We start from the raw sequence: 20,258 nt of genomic DNA, 5'->3' as shown, positions 1-20,258 counted from the left end.
AGGACTTGAAATCAGCATATTATAGTGAAGCAGCCACATCGATGTTTATAGCAGCTCAATTCACAATATCTAAGCTATGGAAGCAATCTAGGTGCCCTTCAACAGATGAATGGATAAAGAACATGTGGTCCATATTACTCAGCCATAAAGAAGAATGAAATTATGGCATTTGCCAGTAAATGGATGCAACTGGAGACTATCATGCTAAGTGAAATAAGCCAATCCTCACCCCTAAAAATAAAGCCTGACTGTTCTTTCTGATATACAGATACTGACTTATAATAAGCGCTGGAGGTTTGGGGGGTTCACCGGATTGGACAGGGTGAGTAGGGGGAAGGAAGGGTGAATGGGAATGGGATAAGGATAAGTGGGAGGAAAGGAGAGAGGATGGGAACGGGAAAGACAATAGAATGAATTGAACATAACTTTCCTATGTTCATATATGAATACAGGACCAGTGTAAATTCCACATCATGTACAACCACAAGAATGGGAAGCTGTACTTCATGTATGTATGATATGTCAAAATATATTATACTGTCATGTATAACTAAAAAGATCAAATAAAAATTAAAGCATTTCCAAAATACAAATGGCCCAAATCCATTTTTGTGAAACATTTCAAAGGACTAATGTTCCTTGGAACACATTGGAGGAAGAGCTAATTAAAACTTTGGAGTCCAAGAATCTTAGATTTCAGATTCTAAGAATACTTATTAAGACTTCTCAAGGTGGGACTAAAGATTAACATAGTTCCTGCTCCTACACATTTTCTCTAATAGACTTTGAAAGCCACTAATTTTGGCAGTACCCTGAAAATTGGAGCCAATTTGTAGTAGATTCAATGTTTTGGGGTGAGGGATATGGAGGAGGAACAACAGTCTTGGTAATCTGAATTTATGCTAGGCAGATTAGGTCATTGGACTATGTCCAACAAATCTGATTATCCTATTTCCCTGTGTATTAGTCAGTTATTGCTGCTATAATGTTGCATACATAATATGCAACCACAAAAGTCTTAATGACTTTTATACTGAACTTTTTTTTTCTTACTCATGGATCTATGAGTCACCAGGAGTGGTTGTTTTAGCTGCTGGTTGGCTCAGGTGTCTTTCACGACTCTCTCTCTCTCTCTCTCTTAATTTTTTTACAACCAACAGGTACCCAGGGCATGTTATTCTCATGGCAATAGTACCAGAGGAAGGAATATCCAAGACAATTAGTGAAACCATGTTGGTAAACTTAAAGCTTTTTGTTACATGTTGTATCTGCCCACATTTCATTAGAAGTTGCACACCAAACCCAATATCAGTGAAACAGAGAAGTATAAGTATCTCAAGGACAAGATACTGCAAAGTCAAAGGGCAGAGTATGAGTGTGTATTTTATTGAAAGTTTTGAAAATATTTCTTCACCTAACCAAGAAATTTCACTTATAAGTATTAATCATAATGAAATAATTATGGGGATGAGGGTGTAGCTCAGTGGTATATCCTGTGCTTTGCATGTGTGATGCTATGGGTTTGATCCCCAACACCAAAAAGTATGTGTGTGTGTGTGTGTGTGTGTGTGTGTGTGTATATATATAAATTCTGGGTGTACCTAAAGATATATCTATAAAGATCATCTTGAAAGCATTTAATATATCTATAGCTATATAGATATATAGTTATATTTATATGTATAAATATGTATGCAGATATAGTTATATATGCATGTAAACATAAGTGTGTATGGTGTATGTGTATATGTACATATATATATACACATGTGTATGTATATGTGTGTGTGTGTGTGTATGGTTTTGGGGGTGACATTTCCCAGTTGTACAAAAATTGGAAAAAATCAAAATTTATCAGTATATAATCTGTTGAATGGATTATAACCTATTTATACAATGGAATCATATGCAGCAAGTTAAAAGATTAATATTAATAAGTAGCAATTATTATGTACTTTGCTAAGTACTTTGCATGCATGAATTTATATGCTCCTCTCAAAAAAAAAAATCCACAGTAGGTACTACAGTTTTTCCCAGTTTACAAGTGAGAAAGCAGAAAGAGAGAAGTAATCTGCTTAGGAAGGTCACTCAGCTTTTAAGTAGTAGTTTGTGATGATTAATTTTATGTATCAACTTGACAGGGCTATAGAGTATCCAAATATTTAGTCAAACATTATTCTAGGTATTTCTGTAAGGGTTTTTGGATGAGATTAAGACTTAAAGTGGTAGGCCAGACTCAGTGGCACATCATGATTCCTGCCACTTAGGATGCTGAGGCAGAAGGATTTCAAGTTTGAGGTCAGCCTGGGCAAATGATGAGACCATGTCTCAAAGTAAGAAATAAGGGGGGCCAGGGATGTAGCTCAGTGGTAAAGTGCCCCTGGGTTCAATACTAAGTATCAAAAAAGAAAAAGAAAAAACAAAAGAAAAAGACTTAAAGTGTTAAACTATTATTGCAATTTCCCCTACATAATAGAGACACCCTAATTCACTGAACTTAGTTTTTTGATGTTAAAGTCTAACCATCTTTGACTCCTCAATGCCAAGTTAAGCTCTTGGCACATGTAGATTGGGTTTTGGTTTAAATTGAGTATACCAATGCAATCAGGCAGTGCTCTGGGAACTTTTCAAGTGTGTTGATGTTTCTAGAGGCTGGAAGCACAATTTTGCTCCTCTAGAACATAAGCATGGGTCCAAGTCAGAAGCTTGGTTTTATGTGTATGTATGAATACATTGGCATTGCCAAGATTTAGGATTTATCAGATTGGCACTTGAGAGCTGAAATCTCCACTGAATGTGGCCAGATTCTTCACATCAGTGAAATTGGATGGGGAATGTATATGCGTTATTTTTTATCTCTGGGGAGTATGCAGGTAAGGTCATATGATCATCAGGCATTTAAGGTAATATGATCAGATTTAGGATATTAAAGTTTTCACTTAACTGTTTTCTTTTCTTTGTTAAAAAAATCACTTGATTTAAAAATATATCTGACAGTTTTCATGGAGAAACCTAACTAAGACTGAAAAGAGGTCTGTCAGTATAGATTAATTACAAATGTTGGATTACAGAAAAAAAAAAACAAAACTAAAAGGTACTTTTACTTATAGGCCAAAGAATAACGTAGAAAAGGATTTTCTTGCATCCACATGATAAACAGAATGTATTTAGCATTCAATGGCTACTGTATTTGAGAGTGTTTCTAAGGGACTTAAAGTTTTTTTTTTTAATATTTATTTATTTTTTAGTTGTTGTTGCACACAATACCTCTATTTATATGTGGTGCTGAGGATTGAACCCAGGGGCCCGCACATGCTAGGTGAGCGCTCTACCACTGAGCCACAACCCCAGCCCCCCCGGTACTTAAAGTTTTTCATAAATAGTTTTCCACCTTGAAGAAAGAAAGAAAGGGCTGGGATTGAAATTTGAGAAACAGCAATTCACTAATATAATATAATTAGAATGTAGATTTTCAGATGGTTACATCTCCATTTCATTTATTATATTTTCAGATTTATCATCATCATCATCATCATCATCATCATCATCTTTTTGGTATCAGGAATTGAACCCAGGTCCTTTAACCACTGATCCACATCCCCAGCACCCTCCCCTTTTTTAATATTTGAGACAGGGTCTTGCTAAATTGCTTAGGGCCTTGCTAAGTTGCCGAGACTGGCTTCAAACTTGTGATCCTGCTGCCTCAGCCTTCCAAGCTGTTGGGATTACAGTAGGTATGTGCCACTATGCCTGCCTATTTTTTCAGATGCTTTAGATATTTGTTGAGTTCAAATGCAAATAATATAGTATATCCACAGAGAGAATATTTTTAGAAAGAATATCTTTATATAAATATAGATTTTCTGTACATCAGTGCTATTTTAACAAAATTATTAGCTACAGCTGGACACAATATCTTTATTTATTTCTATGTGGTGCTGAGGATCAGAACCTGGTGCCTCACAAGTGCTAGACAGGCACTCTACCACTGAGCTGCAGCCCCAGCTCCATCAGTGCTATTTTGAAACATTGATCTAAAAGGGTTCAGTGAGTATGTTTTTGTTAATGTCCTATGTCTGTGTCAAACTTTAGCCTGCTTCCAATCATCTAGAATTCAGCCTCAAACTTGGAAGTAAGTGGAAAAAAACTTAGAGCAGTAAGGAAAACAATCACCATAAAGATTGTCTACTAATATTGGAAGAATTAAAGAACCACTCTAGGCTCTATCCCAAAATGTATTGATTTATTTTTGGTTTCTAAATGGCTATAAAGTCTGCAGATGTAACTCAGTGACAGAGTACTTGTCTAGCACAGGTAAGGTCCAGAGTCTGATCTCAAGCATGGTGGGGTGGGTGGAGAGTGTGATAATACTTTAACCATATAGTTCCCTAATTCATCAGGAAAATGATTTAAAGGGACAAATGGGGATAGTGGTATTGCTCAGTGGTGAAATGTTTGCCTGGCATGCATGAGGTCTGATCCCAGGGTTTGGGTTTGATCCCAGATACTGAAAAAAGAAAAAAGAAAAAAAAAGATAAGTAAAGAATTACAATTCATTCAACAAATAATTTTTAAGTGCCTACTATGCTCTAAGAATAATACTAAATGCTGGGAAAACAAAGATGAAAACATAGAGAGGCAAACACATCCTTAGACTGGTATAATAAGTAACACTAAAGAAAGGTATAAATCCCTATCTAATCATACTGTTCTACTTATGAGGGGAAGACAAGGCTTCTTGGAAGAGGTGACACTGAGTGAGACTTGGGGATTGGGTAGGTTATAAAAGATCTTGGTGGTAAAGTACTTGCCTGGCATGGACAAAGCCCTGGGTTAATCCTCAGTATGGCAAAAAAGGAAAGAGAGATTTCCCTTCCTTCCTTCCTTCCTTCCTTCCTTCCTTCCTTCCTTCCTTCCTTCCTTCCTTCCTTCCTTCCTTCCTTCCTTCTTTCGTACTGGGGATTTAACCCAGGGGTTCTTTACCACTTACCACATCCCCAGCCCTTTTTATTTTGAGACAGGGTCTCACTAAGTTGCTGAGACTGGTTTCAAACCTGTGATCCTCCTGCCTCAATCTCCCAAGTTTCTGGGATTATAGGCATGCATCACCTTGCCAGGAAAAATCTTGTCTCTTTGAGGAAGTTTCATGTGGCTAGAAATGTGACTAGACAGAGAGGCAGGGTCTGGATCTTGGGACTTGTTTTGGGTTGAGTGTTATTTCATAAGTAATGGAGTGTCATCGAAGGTTTTAAACTGGAAAATTAGTCCAGGATAAGTATTTAATTTTAAATGTTCCATCTAGGCCTTATTGTAATGTGACCAAAACAAGGAGCAGACAATGGGAGACCAGGTAGGAAACCTGCAATAATTCAGTCGAGCTATGATAATGGCTTAAATGATAGAGGTAAACCTAGAAATGGAGAGAAAGGAAGTGATTCAAGAGACTGTTAAACCACAGACTTGCCTAGACTTGTCATCTCATGGAGGAGAGGAGAAAGGGAGAGAAGACTCCATAGTGCATCCAGCTTTTTTGCTTGGCCAAACCAGGTGAATAATGCTGCTAAGATGAGGACCAGACAGTAGGTAATGGGTTTGGGGAGAAGGTAATGGCTTAATACTTCACAGAGCCTGAGGAAGTGAGAACATTCTGAAAGTATCCACTGGGAAGCTTGATCTACCAGCTGGAGTTCAGGGACAGATTCAGGCTGAGATAGTCACCCTCAGCAGCTTCAAAAAACAGCAAGCGGCAGAGTAGATCTAAAGCTTGGAGATCATAAAATTCTGGAAACATTTGGGAGCAAACTGCCCTAGGTGCTGTTCAAGAGCTCCTGAAGTACTGAAGCATTTCCTGTCAGACAGCTCATCTTAGGGCAATACAATAAGTCCATTCTCCAAAGAGGCCCCCCTGTCTCTCTTTGTGTGTGTGTATGTGTGTGTGTGTGTGTGTGTGTGTGTGTGTGTGTGTGTGTATCCCCTGTCCCCTGCGGTGCTAGAGATAAAACCCAGGGCTCTACCACTGAGTTACATCCCTGTCATGATGACATTTTAAAGGGTAAATCATTATATTACTCTTTGCTTAAAAGCCACTGGTAGATTCTCAGACTCATATCCAAACTATTTGGCACAGACCCATAAAGCTTTACTTGTAACTAGGCCCTGTCTACCTTTCTGACTACGTCTCCTATCACAGGACCCCTAGTTAACACAGCAATCCAGACAGTCTGCTTGTCCCTCAGGGCCTTTGCACTTGCTTTTCCATGTCTGAAATGCTCTTTTCTGGGTCTTGCTGGTTGGCATCCCTCTCATCATTCAAACATCTCTGCTGAAATGTTCTACCATTCCCTATTCTCAACTCCATATACTCTTTACTATTGACTTTATAGCACTGACCATTATCTGAATGCATCTTGTTTATTTACTGTCTCTTGTACTGGAAATGGTGATGTGCAAAGGTAAATTTCCACATTAATTATTCCTTCTGGAAAACTGGAAAAATGGAATGGAACTGCATAGCTGAAGGCATTGAATTCCCATTGGCAAGTTTAATTTGCTAGTTTCTTAAGAGCCACAAAAGTTTTAAATGGGGCAGCTACTTTGTCAAATGTTTAAAAATATTTGAGTAAAATGTTATAAAATGTAACAATTCCATGATTCTGACCCTGTACTCATTTACCAAGACACTATTTCATTTAACTGGCTTAACTACTGGACACAAAGTTGCTAGATAAATGAGCAGAATAACAAAATATAAAAATGACTGACATAATTATCTGAAATCAATCTTATGTTTTAACTAGTTTTGTAATAGACTTGTACAATCTACTTTTAATCTCCCCTTTTTCAGTGAAGGGCATTGTAGGTCAGATGTCACAGAATTTTAAAATTAGGACCAAACTCTACCAAGGCCTAGGTCTTCTACATTCAGCAGCAATGCAGTTTTGCCCGTAACTTTCAAACTGGTGTAACCAGACTTGGGCTAATGGTAGTGCCCTAGGGATGGGTAATGATGAGCTCTTTTAATTGATTTGGGAACAGACTTTCAATTCATCCCCATACAGAATACCTACTATATGCCAGCTACCACATTGAGCTCTTGGGACACAAAAATGAGTAAGGCACATTTCTCCCTTCTAAGGCTAAAATGTAATAGTTTAGCTCTGAGTGTGTGGTACAGTTAAGTGAATTGCATAATTCTGTACAAAGATCAGATATTATTTTCCGAAATGTCTCCAACTGGTCTCATAAGTATTTGCCAGTCTTTGAAATGCTTATGCGTGTGCTTTCTTACTCTTCTCTGCTTTTTCAGTGACAAAGCCAATATTACTTCCCATTTCTTGCCTAGTAAGATGGGTTACTCACATTTAAAAACACCATATTCTTCAAATAACTTTTTTTTTTCAGCACAGGATATGTATAAATATAAAGTTTATTTAGCATAGTGTTTAGAAAAATAAGTTCACATCATTTCAGAAAACAAATAAAACACTTAATTGTCCAGGCATAAACCCCCATTACAGTACAACATACATACTTTAGATCTCTTTGGTTGGGTAATTAAGCACAGAAATGTTCTGGGACATGCTCTGTGTGCCATCACCTAACAGTGCAGTAAAGACTCTGTTCCCCCACCCCATGATATACATTCTGTATAGAGTTTCTTTGTGTAAGGCACAGTAAAACCATTTTGAGTACATAACTGATTGCCTCTGAACATATAGTACATGCAACAAAAGAATAAAAAATTTTCAGAACCCTGAAAGCCAAAAGAATCACATGCTATATAATTTTGACTAATAAAATGTATGGTGGTAATATTTAATTAACTTGAAATGTATCAGTTAGATACAAAATAACTGTTAGACCCTATCATCTAAGTAGTAGGATGACTTTGAAACATCTTTTGTAAAATATATTTCTTTTCCCTACAGTTTTCCTGAATTATTTTTATATGAGATGATCTGTTAACACATTTTAAAGAATGTTAAGTACTGGTGGCTATGTAAGAAAGCACACTTTCTAGGATGTAGCAGGGCAGGTGACTGCTACACATGCCCAATTATCCAACTTTTAACATGCAAGATACAAGGGCACATACAGGGAGATTTAAGGTCAGTGTGCAATTTAACTATTTTTTTTTAATCTATGGCTAAAACATCTACCTGCCTTTCACAACATAAGAAAGGCACTAGAGTGTGTTTAATTCAGAGTCTTTACTATAATTATACATGAGATATAATGCAGTATAACCCAGGTGCTCTTGCTTAAGAAACAAATACACCTTCTATTTAAACAACAGACTGTCCTTTACTAGATATGACTAAGAGCAAAATGCCAAATTCTGGCTGATAGAGTGCATAGATAGGCTCACACCAAAAATCCCAAAAGCCAGCAGCAGGGGTTGGGATTTGAAGGGTTATTTGCCCCATTCCAATTCTTCTTCGGGGCCACTAGAGGGTCATCTGTAGCATCTTCAAGCATTGGTTTATGTAAGGATACTTTGCCACATGAACTCCAAGGGTTCTGAGTCTGGCCCTTGATATTGCAAAAAATAAAAATTAAAAAAAAAAACAAAAAAATTTGCAATTCTGTGCAAGGAGATCATGGGGTTTATCTTATTCCATTCACATATACATGGGCTACATGCCAACTGGCCCTTACTTTACTGAAAGAATAGAAAAGAACAATAAGTTCTTTACAATGTGCATTGATTCTTAACCTGGTATATTGTGTAGCTACCTAGAATAATTGTAGGGTTATTATTATATCATGTTGAAAATATAAAGGGGTTTCCTAGGTAAGTCTTAAGTTTTGTGCTATCTTTTTCATAAGGGGAGAAGAACTCTAAATAAAAGGCTTATATTTTTGGAAGACATATAAAATTTTTCCAGTTACATATGTGCCATATATAACTTTTAAAACCTGCTTATCTCCCTTACTGGATGAGTAGTTTTAAATAATTAACAAACTCTTGATAGTTGCAGTAATCAAATGGAAAACATCATTTTTATGTATACTACAGTACAGAGCCATGTAATTAATCTTGATAACACAGAACCAAAGAAAAAGAAAGCTGTATAAGTAGTGGTAGAATGGAAGAGAGATCTAAAACACCTAACTTTGTAAAAACCAAAGCAAAAAACATAGTTTCAGCAGCTTAGGAATAGTCACCAATTTCATAAAAAAAAAAAAAAGAAAGATGTAGTAAGTTCTTTATCAAAATGAAGGGAGAAGAATTCTTCATAGGTGTTTTCATCTATGCCTGTGATTTACATTTGCAATAATAGCAAAAGTTAAGTATTCTATGGCCCTTATTCAATATGCTCTGCTGATGGGCATGCAGAGCTCTAGAGAGGACGCTTTGTCCACATCTTAAAGAAAACAAGATGTAACATTTTTATGTTTAACAACTTTATGTCCTCACTGAAGAGACCATTTTTCACTTTTCTGGCTTTTTAGAGGCCAGAGGTAACTTTATTCACTATATAAATGAATTGCATTATTACATCTTGCATTCAGAGTCCTGATAAACATAAACATTATCAAGCAAACTTAAAGAAACCCTCAAAATTTACTTTTACAAAAGACTTGTTAATATAGTGCAAACAGTCATGTGTTATAGTGTAATAACTGATTCAAAACACTAAGAATGAAGTTTCGATGGGATAGAATTTTGCTCAATAGGAAAAAAAATACATATTTTTTTCTTTAAAACTTTTGTTTTCCCGGCTGCATAATTGATTTTACATGGTCTTCTACAGTTTATTTTCTCTGTAATGAAAATCATCAATAATAATTGATCCATTTGCATGATAATCATAACATATATTATTTAGTGAAACTTAAGTTCTCCAGACTTAAAGCAATTGGGATGAAATTGACCCTGTTAGATAGTAGAAAAGAATCATCAGTGCTTTTGTTGACACTTCTGTACCTCACTACTAATAAAAAGGCCACAAGGTAAAAAGGCACATAGAATTCTATATAAAACATATTTAAATGAATTGTGTTGCTAAATAAAGAACAAAGGTATGAAAAAAAGTACCAAAATTCCAATATTGGGAGTTAGAGTTCCTGTTTCAGTGTTATTAATATTGACCTTAATAGACTCCTGATAAAAATCATTGTTTTTAAAATTCTACAAAAAAGTAAAACTTTGTTGGAAACAATGATGTTCGCTTCCTGTTCAAACAATAAAAATAAATTAAACAGTAAGAAAACATTTTTCTTTTCAGTTTATAACGCCTGAAGTATAAGAGAAACATACACAGTATAAATAAAATTCACCGTACTTACTCAAATGCTACTTACAGAACTGATATATTTACATTCATACTGAAGTGTTTCAGAGTTTTTGTGGAGGTTCAAACTTCCTCAGCCACAATGAACTGTTAGCAATAATATTTGGAAATGTGTAGAGACTTAACCAAGACTTCCTCAAAAACGCTGAAAGAGAAATGTGTGTACGCATATACATATATATAATGTTTTAAGCTATTTAACCTTAAAAAAAAAACACTCTTAAAATAGTTTGCAGTACCATTTGTTTCTTAACCTTATCAATGCCCATGGAGTAAAAGTAAACAAAAACAATTGCATTGTTTCTAACAGTCTTTAGCTATACTTAATTCTGTTAGGTGTATGCATTTTTAATTTAAAAAACTATAAAGTTATATTTTGACCTTAGAATGATATTGCCAACTAAATGATATACTCTGACTTGATATGTTTCATCTTGTTCCTTTGTCTCCATCTATTTAAAAGAGAACATTAAGTGTGAACAAAAAAGCTGCAGTAATGCAGTTCTACGATTGTATTTTTAACTGATCTTCATGCAGATCAATCCAAAGTTTCTTGAATGCATTTACTTGCAAAAGTAGATATTTTCCTTTCAATGGGAAAATGTTTTGATTTGGGGCTTCATGAAAAGATTTGCCGCTGATGCCAAAAAAAGGGTTTGGGGATAAAGTTTATAAGTCTTGCATATCTTCATCCAACTGGACAGTTTGGAGCTTGGCAAGCTCTTTTTTGTCTGTTTCCAGGTCTTCACAGACAGTTTCAACCATGCTATCTAGGACGTACTTGGATTTGGAGTCCAGCATCATTAAGCTGCTTGTTGCTTTACTCTCAGAATTTTGTAAGAAATTCTCTTTTATGTTAGCTACTGATTGCAGAACCAAACGATGTTCTCTGACAAAATCCTGGTGTACTGCTGGGGAGGCATGACCCACCTGGTCTTCAGCAGCAGGAACTATTTCTCCAAGGGCAGCCTGAGTCATAGGGACTGACAATAGGTCTTGGCCAGTAATAAGGGAGCAGTTCTGAAGAGTTGCATAGTTAGTGTTGCTGACAGATGTCACAGTAGATTTGTTTGCCACAGGTGCAGACATTGGCTGGCTATCAGCAACGTCAGGGTTTAGCTCGGTGGGATTTAGTAGTGTAGGGGGAGTCAGGGAAAAATTGTGAGCTGGGGATACATTAACTAATGAGGAGGCCAGTGAATGGAGGCCACTCCCCGAGATATTTTCAGAAGACAGGTTTGCATTTACTTGTGCATTCTGATTGACAGGCATCAACTGACTGAATACCAGGCTCCTTTCCAAATTTTCCTGTTTCACAGATCCTACAGTCTGGCCTGAATTAGGAACAGTGTATACCACTGCACTGGGAGCAATAGAGCTCAAGAAAACCTTTCCTTGCTGGACTGTGGCAGACTCACTTGTAAATGTGCCCCCATCCGAAGTGCTTGAGTTTACTGAAATATTACCTAGGAAAAAATAAAGTAATGATTAGCATTGATGGAAGTGATAGGGAAAGAGAAAAAAATCACTTCTTTACCCATGTGATTTTTTTCTTCAGGAATAGTTGTCTAGCAAAGTGAAACTTCTATGTAATAATGCAGCCCAATCATGGTTCAGAATCACCTTCATTCAGCACTTGAAACTATAGCTTTATGCTAAGTTAAGAAACTATATATCTATGTATATATGTCAAAATATTATATATATATATATCAAGTTGGTTCATTATTATCAACTGATATCTGTTAATTAGTTGATAATTATTGCTAGCACCGTCAGTACAACTAGAAAACATAAATGCAAAATAAAATGCCTTTGCTTTGGACTGCTCAATGACTGACATAAAATGGAAATGTAGAAAATACCACATAAAATGAGTTTCCCTGAGGCTTACAAGTTAACCACATAAACCTGTACAGACAAGTTGCAGACTTTCACCAAACTAGCCATAAAGTAATGTGAAGTCAACAAAACACTCAAAAGGATTTTTTCTTCTGTTGTTGGGCCAGCTCTCAATTTTCAGTTTTGTAGTGATAGGAAAAATTAATGATTACACTGAAATCTGCTTTTAAAAATACATATTAACATAAAGGATCAGAACTAATGTGTCTCTAAAAAGTTTGTATCTTTTGAGACTGTCACTATAATGGTCTGTAAAGAAAAAGAAATGTAAGTGGAAAAGTTAGAAGATGTTCAAATCAGATAACTCAGGCAGTGTAGATGAACTGGATACCCCACCTTCATCAAATATATATATATATATATATATCTCCACCATGCCCCCCCCCCAGGTCTTTACATGGGAAAAGAGAAATGATGGTAATCAGATGATTTAGGTCCCTAGATACTGCTATTGAAGGAGAGATGCATTTGGGGCAAGAGATGCATTTGTGACAGAATTCAGATGTGCTATTTGTTTACCCTGCCTCTGAATAAAATGTTAGCTCTTTAGTATTTGCGAAAATGGTCTAATGTTAAATTAGGGAATTCCCCTGAATTATTTCTCTTCTTGAATTATTAGAATAATTGTGAATTATTACAGAGGCTCTTTATATGTGTTCCAAACATTTTTAAGCACCCTAATGCCAAGATATGTCTTTAAATGAGAGAGAGAGAGAGAGAGAGAGAGAGAGAGAGAGAGAGAGATGCAGACACAGATAGTGTATTTGAAGTCTATGTAACTGCTACAAAATTTCATCACAGAAATACTGATGTTAAGAAAATCATTTCTGGCTGGGGCTATAGTTCAGTGGCAGAGTGCTTGCCTAGCACCACATAAAGAGAAACAAATAAAATAAAGGCATTCCATCTACAACTATAAAAAATTGAAGAAAAAGAAAAAAGAAAAAAAACCATTTCTAGGTATATTTGGGCTATTTCCTAACATGAATGTTTGTTTAGGCTCTACAAATGAGAAAAAAACTGCTTTTATATGAAAACATTTGGCTTCAACATATGCTCTAAAATTCTTGTAGGTTGTTAGACTTTAGCAAAAATCATCTGAAAGAGATGTTTACTTTGTGTATGCGTGCTTGTGAAATTATTTACCAGTGTATATGTGCAAAAACAATATTTTTAATAGAGACAACATAACACATGAAACATTTTCCCAATGGCTATTGAATACAAGTAAAATAATACTTCTGTAAGTATAAAAACTATACTATATACAAATAAAAGGGGAAAGGCAGATATAATCTAAAAATGATTTTTAAGTACAACTGCAACTGAGTTTATTAAACATTAATTTAAAAATTATTAAAACTCCAAAGTACAAAGTAAATGTTTGTAATGATGGTAAGAAAAGAAACCCCTTATTTTTTTCAGATTTTTAATAAATAAAAGATACAGATAATCTACTTTCTCATTTAAACCTTAATAATAGAAAGGTTAAGTTTACCTTATCTAGACATTTGAAACAAGGTTCTATGTGTTTTTGAGAAGTCATATCCCCAAAACGCTTTCTTAAGAACTGTAATACACACTACTATAAAGGAATTTGCTCATTGGACTCTTCTAGTTAATTAAACTCATGCCCTCAATTCACAGACAGTTTAAGGATTGACAGCCCTGTCTTTTAGCTATTTTAACTGAAAATGCTACTCTTATTCTATTTTTTTTAAATTCTTATTTTTTATTATAAAACAGCAGAATGCATTACAATTCTTATTACATATGTAGGGCACAATTTTTCATAATCTCTGGTTGTATACACTTTTATTCTTATTAAATGTCCCACTTAAAAAAATAATAACTATGGAACATTTAAAAAGTTAGATATTAGTTCATAATAATTTCTATGGTAGCACTTTTCTAGACTATAACTAACAAACATTTTAAACTTTTCTTTTCTTCCAATATACATACTCACTTTTTGTTAAAAGTTTTTGTTTTTAAATGTTACCTATTTTTGGAAATTTGCCTAAAGAGGGAAAAAGGGTTAGAGCCACATTATTGTAAAATTAAACACTTTGAATTTTTCTGTGGCTTTCATATTTTGGCCCTAGCTGCAACAATGAACACTGAACATAAGTATGCTGCAGGGCTGTCATGTCTGACTAACATTTTGCTTAAAGAGAAACAAAGAAATTTACAATCATTTTCCCATTAGTGCTTCCAATAAGCTGAAGTAGATCATAGCTGTGGAAACAACAGGACTGTTCATAAATTGACTAATTTCTTTCTTTTTTAAAAAAGTTAGATATGGTCCTTTTTTTTTTTCCCCCTTCACTTTTTTTGCATGCAAGGCAAGTGCTCTACCACTGAGCCATGACCCCAGCCCTATTTATTTTTTTTTCTTTTTGGTAAAATCATAGAAAGCTGAAAAGTTGACTTTGAAGGACAGCAATTAATTAAAAATTTGTACTTTCAGATTTGCTTATAGAAAGGGAAACATGCATCAACATCTTCCACTCTTGAATTCAAGGGACCATGTAACATCCACGGTCAAATTCTAACTATTCTTATTTCTCTACAATGACAAACGATCCAGACTTGGTTAAAGTCAGTGAAAAACTGGCATATTAGCTTAGGCTTTCTCAAATTTGAGATCAGTGCTTTCTCTAGCAGATTACTAGTAGTAAAGTCACAAGTATATATCAATAAGGCTTATAGTTGTTTTCATAAATAAACTTGCACATTTAGGGGTGAGTATATATCCTGAGTAACAGAAATCCAATCACATGTTCTTCTGATTTTAAGTCATTTTAAGTTGTAGTCTTAATTATAGGGGGAACGTGATTCAAACAAAACTGATATAGTCTTTTTTGCTTGTTCATTTAAAACAATTTTGTTCAATAATGCTTAGGTAAAGCATATATATGCTTATCAACTGCTCAACTCATTTTTACATTCTTAGCAGTTTTATTCATTTTTAATTAAAAAAATGTCAAGTAATGGATACCACTACTTATTTTGTAAGCACTGATTGAAATATTTTTGTAACTAGAATTGATAAGACTTATGAATTATATTTTCCATTCAGCTTTTGGAAAATAAAATCTTATCCCACAATGCAAGGAAATCAAGCAAGCTGTGTGTATTACATGGGTGTTGTGAAGGAAAATTATATCAGATTGTTCTGCAGCTGTGGAGTTAATGAGGTACCTGAATAGTAACACCAATCTATTGCTCTCACTAAATATGCCATTTTCAGCAGCAGCCCAACACATTTGCTGGTGCATTATGGTACCAAATGAGGTTTTTACCTTGTGAAGCTGCCACTGAGACAGGAGGCAGCTGCAGTGGAGAGAATCCAATGCTCCCATTAAGGAAGTGGCCGTTTGCTCCGGAATTAGGGATCTGGACAATGCCATATTGGTTAATTTGCACTGGTGTAGTAAAAGTCACTACGGAGCTTCCCTCCTGGGAAGCCACTGTTTGAATGCCTTCTCTTTTCACCTCAGTGCTGGGTATCAGCCCTGGGAATGACACGGGGGCATTGGGGCTATAGGAGTTGGTGGCTGCTGAGTTAGCAGCAGAACTCTGGAGGACTTTAAATTCCTTCACATCCTGGGAGGTAGATCCCAGTATGTCAGTCATGGCTACACCATTGCTCAAAATGTTTGAAGACAGTTTTGGTGGGTTCAATGATACTGTCTGTGTATTTCCCACATTTAATCCATTAAGGATAACTCCATTGGGTCCCTGAATAAAAGAATTACCATTAAGGAAGACAGGTGAAGTACTTGCAGGTACCAAGCTTCCATTCAACAAAACTCCAGAAGAGCTTAGTATCTTAGTATTTCCAATTTGTTGCATATATACTGGCTCCAAGTGACTGGAAAGGCTGAGGTTGGTGACACCATCTGATGAACCTGAGAGTGGGTGAGGAGACAAATCTTCATGTCCCTTGCTGGATTCATCTTCAGTGCTGGGATTTCCATCTGATTCACTGTACAGAAGGAAGAGAAAATCAAGACATTCAGAAGGTCAGGGGGATGACATTCTACATGGTGCCATTTGTTTAGAAAATAACTTCTAAACCCATTAAGGGCAGTATTTAAGGAAAGTGCAGCAGGATATCTACTAGTCCAGTTAAAATTATGAGACCTTTCAGCAGTTTCTGACCAGGGAATCAGGAAAGATAAATTCTCAGATCCTAATCATTTTTAATATATTTTAAGGGAAAGGCCAGAGACCTGGAAGATGTAGATTTAGCTAACAGAATTTACAGAATAGTTATGTATTTTTGTTTTTTATAGCACTGATATGCTATTCCTCACTGGGAAATATGCTGCTACTTATATCACAGGAAATCTCATTAAATGAAGTGATCAGTTTTTCCTGTTTAGGAACGCTTCCCCTCCCCTCTATTCAGATTAGTGTTAGAGGTAGGTGAAACTGCCAAAGGAGCAGAAGGTGTGAAGTGTTCAGCTTTATTCACCATTAGTTAACAAGAGACCATTTTCTCACCTGCTCCCAAACTTCTACTCCACCAGACAACTCTCTCATTCAACAAAGAGGCTGTCCTTGTTGTAGGAAAGACACTTTCAACCCAAGAACAGTTATGTGCAGTCGCCTTTGAATCCAAAGGAAGCCATAGGGACCTATTTAACAAACACCATCCAGTGCCCTGGTGAGGTGGGAGGCAAAGGGTGTGGGTCATTCAGCGGCCTGGTAACTATTAGACCCCTTCCCAGAGTCCTCAATCCTGTTCCAGGCATGACTGTAATCTTTTGCTCCCAGACTTGGGGGAGATACCAAATTGGGGCTGGAGATTGGTGGTGGACTTTTTCCCCCATTTGGCTAGAGAGGCTGGGTAGATGAAGCAGGACAGAGGCAGTTTGGAAGCGCAGTGTGGGACTTGGCCCAGTAGATGATCTGACATCCCAGTAGTGGGCCGCCGTTCGCTTTCATGCTGAGGGGAGGGGATTACCCAGGCTTTGGGCTGCGGGGCCAGGAGCGCGGAAAGCCCTTTGATTTACGAGCTGAGGCTGAGCCGCCGTCGCCGTCTGCGAGGGTGACTCACGGGGGTGCGGGTGGGTGGTAGATCCGGAGAGGGGCCTAAACCAAGCAACTAGGGGAGTGGGGCGTGGAGTTAGGGGGGAGAGGGGTGAAGTTGGTAGACTGGCTTGGGGGTAGAGGGAGTCTCAGGGAACGCGCCCAGTTTAGGAAGGGAGGCTGCAAGGCAGCTGGCCTGCGCACTTTGCCCGCTCACCACCCTTTGGTCCCCTGCCTAGCAGATTCTGCTGGTGCCTGGGCGCGGGGATCCGCGGCCTCTAGCGGGCAGGTGGCGTGGCCTAACCAACGGGCTTTTTCTGGGTCCCTCCGCAAGTTTGCGGAAGGGTGCTCTATAGTCTCGGTGCGCGTTTTGTTTTGGTTACCGCCAGGCCGGGCTAGGACACAGAGCCTCTCTCTCCGCCTTGGGCGAGGCACTCGGCAGCCGTCGGGCCCCCACCGGGTTCTACGGGCAGGAGCTATAAGGGCGGGCCGCGGCGGGTTCTGGAATGCGCCAGGTGATCACCTTCACCTGGCCCAGACGGGCTGGCTTCCCGACTCCCAGATTCCTTCCCTGAGCATAACCTTCGAGCAGAGTTTGGATTCTTTCTCTCCAATCCCCGGAGGGCTGGAGATGCGATCTCTTTAGACGACCTTTTCCTTACTTTACCTCATCCAACAATATATACATACATGCGCGCGCGTACACACACTCACTCACACTCACACACACACACACACACACACACCCCAAGTGTATAACTCCCGGAGGACACACAAAAGAGGTGGAAAACCCGGTATTTCTTTTGGAGAGGGGAAAAAAACCTGTCAGTCAAAAAGTTCAAGCCCAACAGGGTGGGAGCTCAAGGAGGGGCTGAATTGATAGCGCCCCTACTTCTTTCCCGCTGTCCGCCTATGCCAGCCAGTCCCCCACCTCCCAACTACAGTACCAGTAGAGAGCCACGCAGTTAGGGGGCCCAGAAAGGGGCCCCAGCAGCCCTGCAATCCCTACCGCGCTGAAACCCGATCCGAAGTTGTTCAGAATCAGGTTTCAAAACACGGCACAGCCGAGCCGCCCCGGTACCCCACGTTGCGGCGGTCTCGAAAGGAACCACAACCGGCAGGGTGAATGATTAACTCTGTCACGTTAAAACCTCGACGTCCGCAGACCCCTTCTGGGTCGCCAGCCCCCACTAATGTTCTCTTCCCCTCAGGGCTTCCCAGCTGACCTCCAAGGAAGACCCGGGGGCAGCCGAGCCCCGGGGATACTGAGTGTGCGCACGACAGGCCGGGTGTGACCCAGCGGAGGTGCGGACCCGGCCGGCGCTCGGTTGCCTTCGCGGGCCTCAAGCGGCTGCGAGAGTTGCCCTGCCAGCGTCCTCACGCCCCTCCTTCGCCCGGCCAGAACCCAAGGAGAGAGTGGCAACTTCAAAGCCAGCGGAATGGGGGTGGGAAGCCGGGCAGCGGTGACCAGCCGAGGTGGGGGCGGGGACTGAGACCTAGGCAGGCGACGAGAAACTTCTGGGGGCAGGAGGGGGAGGGTGAGGAGGGAGGTTCCCTCCGCCCCTTGCTACAGCCGCCCCCTGCTCCGGGTCTGGGAGCGAGGTGGGGGGCGGGGAGAGGTGGGCAGCCGGACCCGGCTGGTGGGGAAGGTAAGCGCCATGTTTGCGAGCACTTGGAGGAAAAGAAAGCCGGGAAGGGGGTGGGGGAGAGGAAGGGGGAGGAGGAGGAAAGTTGGCGCTCACCTTTTGGACTGGGTCTCCGAGGGGTTCCGGTCGCGCTGCCGGCGGTTCTTGAACCAGTTGCTGACCTGGGTGAGGGAGAGGCCGGTGATCTTGGCCAGGTGCCGCTTCTCGGCGGGCGAAGGGTAGCGATTCTGCTTGTAGAGCTCCTTGAGCGCGTTGCGCGACTTCTCCTTGAAACAATACACCGTCTCCTCGCCGTCCCAGATGGTGCGGGGCAGGGGGAATTTCCTGCGTAGCCGGTACTTGTCCACGGCGCCCAGCGGCCGGCCGCGGGCTCGTTCGGCCTCGGTGTAGCGCGCCTTGTACCAGAGCTGCTGCAGCAGCGGGTGGTTGGCCGACTCGAAGCTGTGGCTCTCGAGGATGCTGTAGAGCTCAGGGTAGATGCCCTGGTGGAAGGCCACGAGCGCCCGCGCCTTCAGCAGGCTCTCGTTGCCACGTAGCAGGTCGCTCTGGGGCAGGGACCACAGGAACCGGGCCAGGCGGTCCAGGTTGCCCCCCTGCTGCAGCGCCTCGCACACGCAGGCGACATGGTCCGGCGAGAAGGCCAGCGGGGTCTGTGCGGTGGTGCTGGCGGCGGCGTGGTGGTGCCTGCCCAGAAGTTCCGAGTGGAGTTGTACCTGATCCGCCGCCGCTCCGGCCGCCACCGCCACTGCCCCTTCCTCTCCACTCACCCTGGCGGCGGCGGCCGCGGCGTCCCCCGGCTCCAGGGGGAAAGGGACTGGAGCCGGGGGGCTCAGCCCCGCCACCGCGCCCCCCGCCACTTCTCGGTGCGCCTCCTGCCCTTCCGAGGCGCTTTCCATCCCATTCTCCTGCTTGATGTCCGCCGCACTTGCAATCTGCCCGGTGGGGGAGGAAGAGGACATTTTTTGTTGTTTATTTTCCTCCCTCCCTCACTCCCTCGCACTCTTTTCCTCTTTCTTTCCCCCTCTCTTACTCCTCCTCCTTCGTCTCCCTCCCCCTCCCCCCCTCCGGAAAGCCCACTCCCTCCCTCCCGGTTTCGGCTGGATCTGGCCGATCAGGTTTCCCCCCGGCCACGCAGTCACCATTAAGATAGCTGCTAGAGCAAAGTAGTGTAAACGGATAGCTGCTTTCTGCCGTTCCCCCAACGTGACTCCTCCGGTTGCTGCATACTATATGGCACTGGCGGCCGGGCCGGCCTGGCCGCGCCACCTCATTGGCTATTTCGCATTCCGAGGGAGGAGGAGACACTGTGTCTATCCCTGTCGATCACCCGCCTCCTACTCCACCCCTTGCCTTTCCCTCTGCTCCTGACCCC

The 20,258-nt window shown here is 40.2% G+C and overlaps 1 protein-coding gene across 3 annotated transcripts; it reads right to left on the bottom strand.

Annotated features, from left to right (window-relative positions):
• Positions 1–7,444: 7,444 nt before the first annotated feature.
• On the bottom strand, positions 7,445–20,071 carry Six4 (SIX homeobox 4). 3 transcript variants are annotated; one of them, XM_026385168.2, is made up of 4 exons: positions 20,026–20,071; positions 18,983–19,818; positions 15,506–16,191; positions 7,445–11,764 (listed from the first exon to the last, which is right to left on the bottom strand). In XM_026385168.2, exons 1-4 carry the CDS (start codon positions 20,026–20,028, stop codon positions 10,968–10,970), a joined length of 2,322 nt encoding a protein of 773 aa, XP_026240953.2. In that variant the 5' UTR covers positions 20,029–20,071; the 3' UTR covers positions 7,445–10,967. The 3 variants fall into 3 exon arrangements, with proteins under 3 accessions (XP_026240953.2, XP_026240952.2, XP_026240954.2); XM_026385167.2 differs by lacking the exon at positions 20,026–20,071 and having other exon boundaries at positions 18,983–19,895; XM_026385169.2 differs by lacking the exon at positions 20,026–20,071 and having other exon boundaries at positions 15,962–16,191; positions 18,983–19,895.
• Between the last annotated feature and the right edge of the window lie 187 nt (positions 20,072–20,258).

This window comes from Urocitellus parryii, chromosome 6 (assembly GCF_045843805.1).
Source record: "Urocitellus parryii isolate mUroPar1 chromosome 6, mUroPar1.hap1, whole genome shotgun sequence".
In the NCBI taxonomy this organism is placed as follows: Eukaryota; Metazoa; Chordata; class Mammalia; order Rodentia; family Sciuridae; genus Urocitellus; species Urocitellus parryii.
The sequence above is the reverse complement of the archived record's forward strand: the minus strand, read 5'-3'. Positions and strand labels throughout refer to the sequence as shown.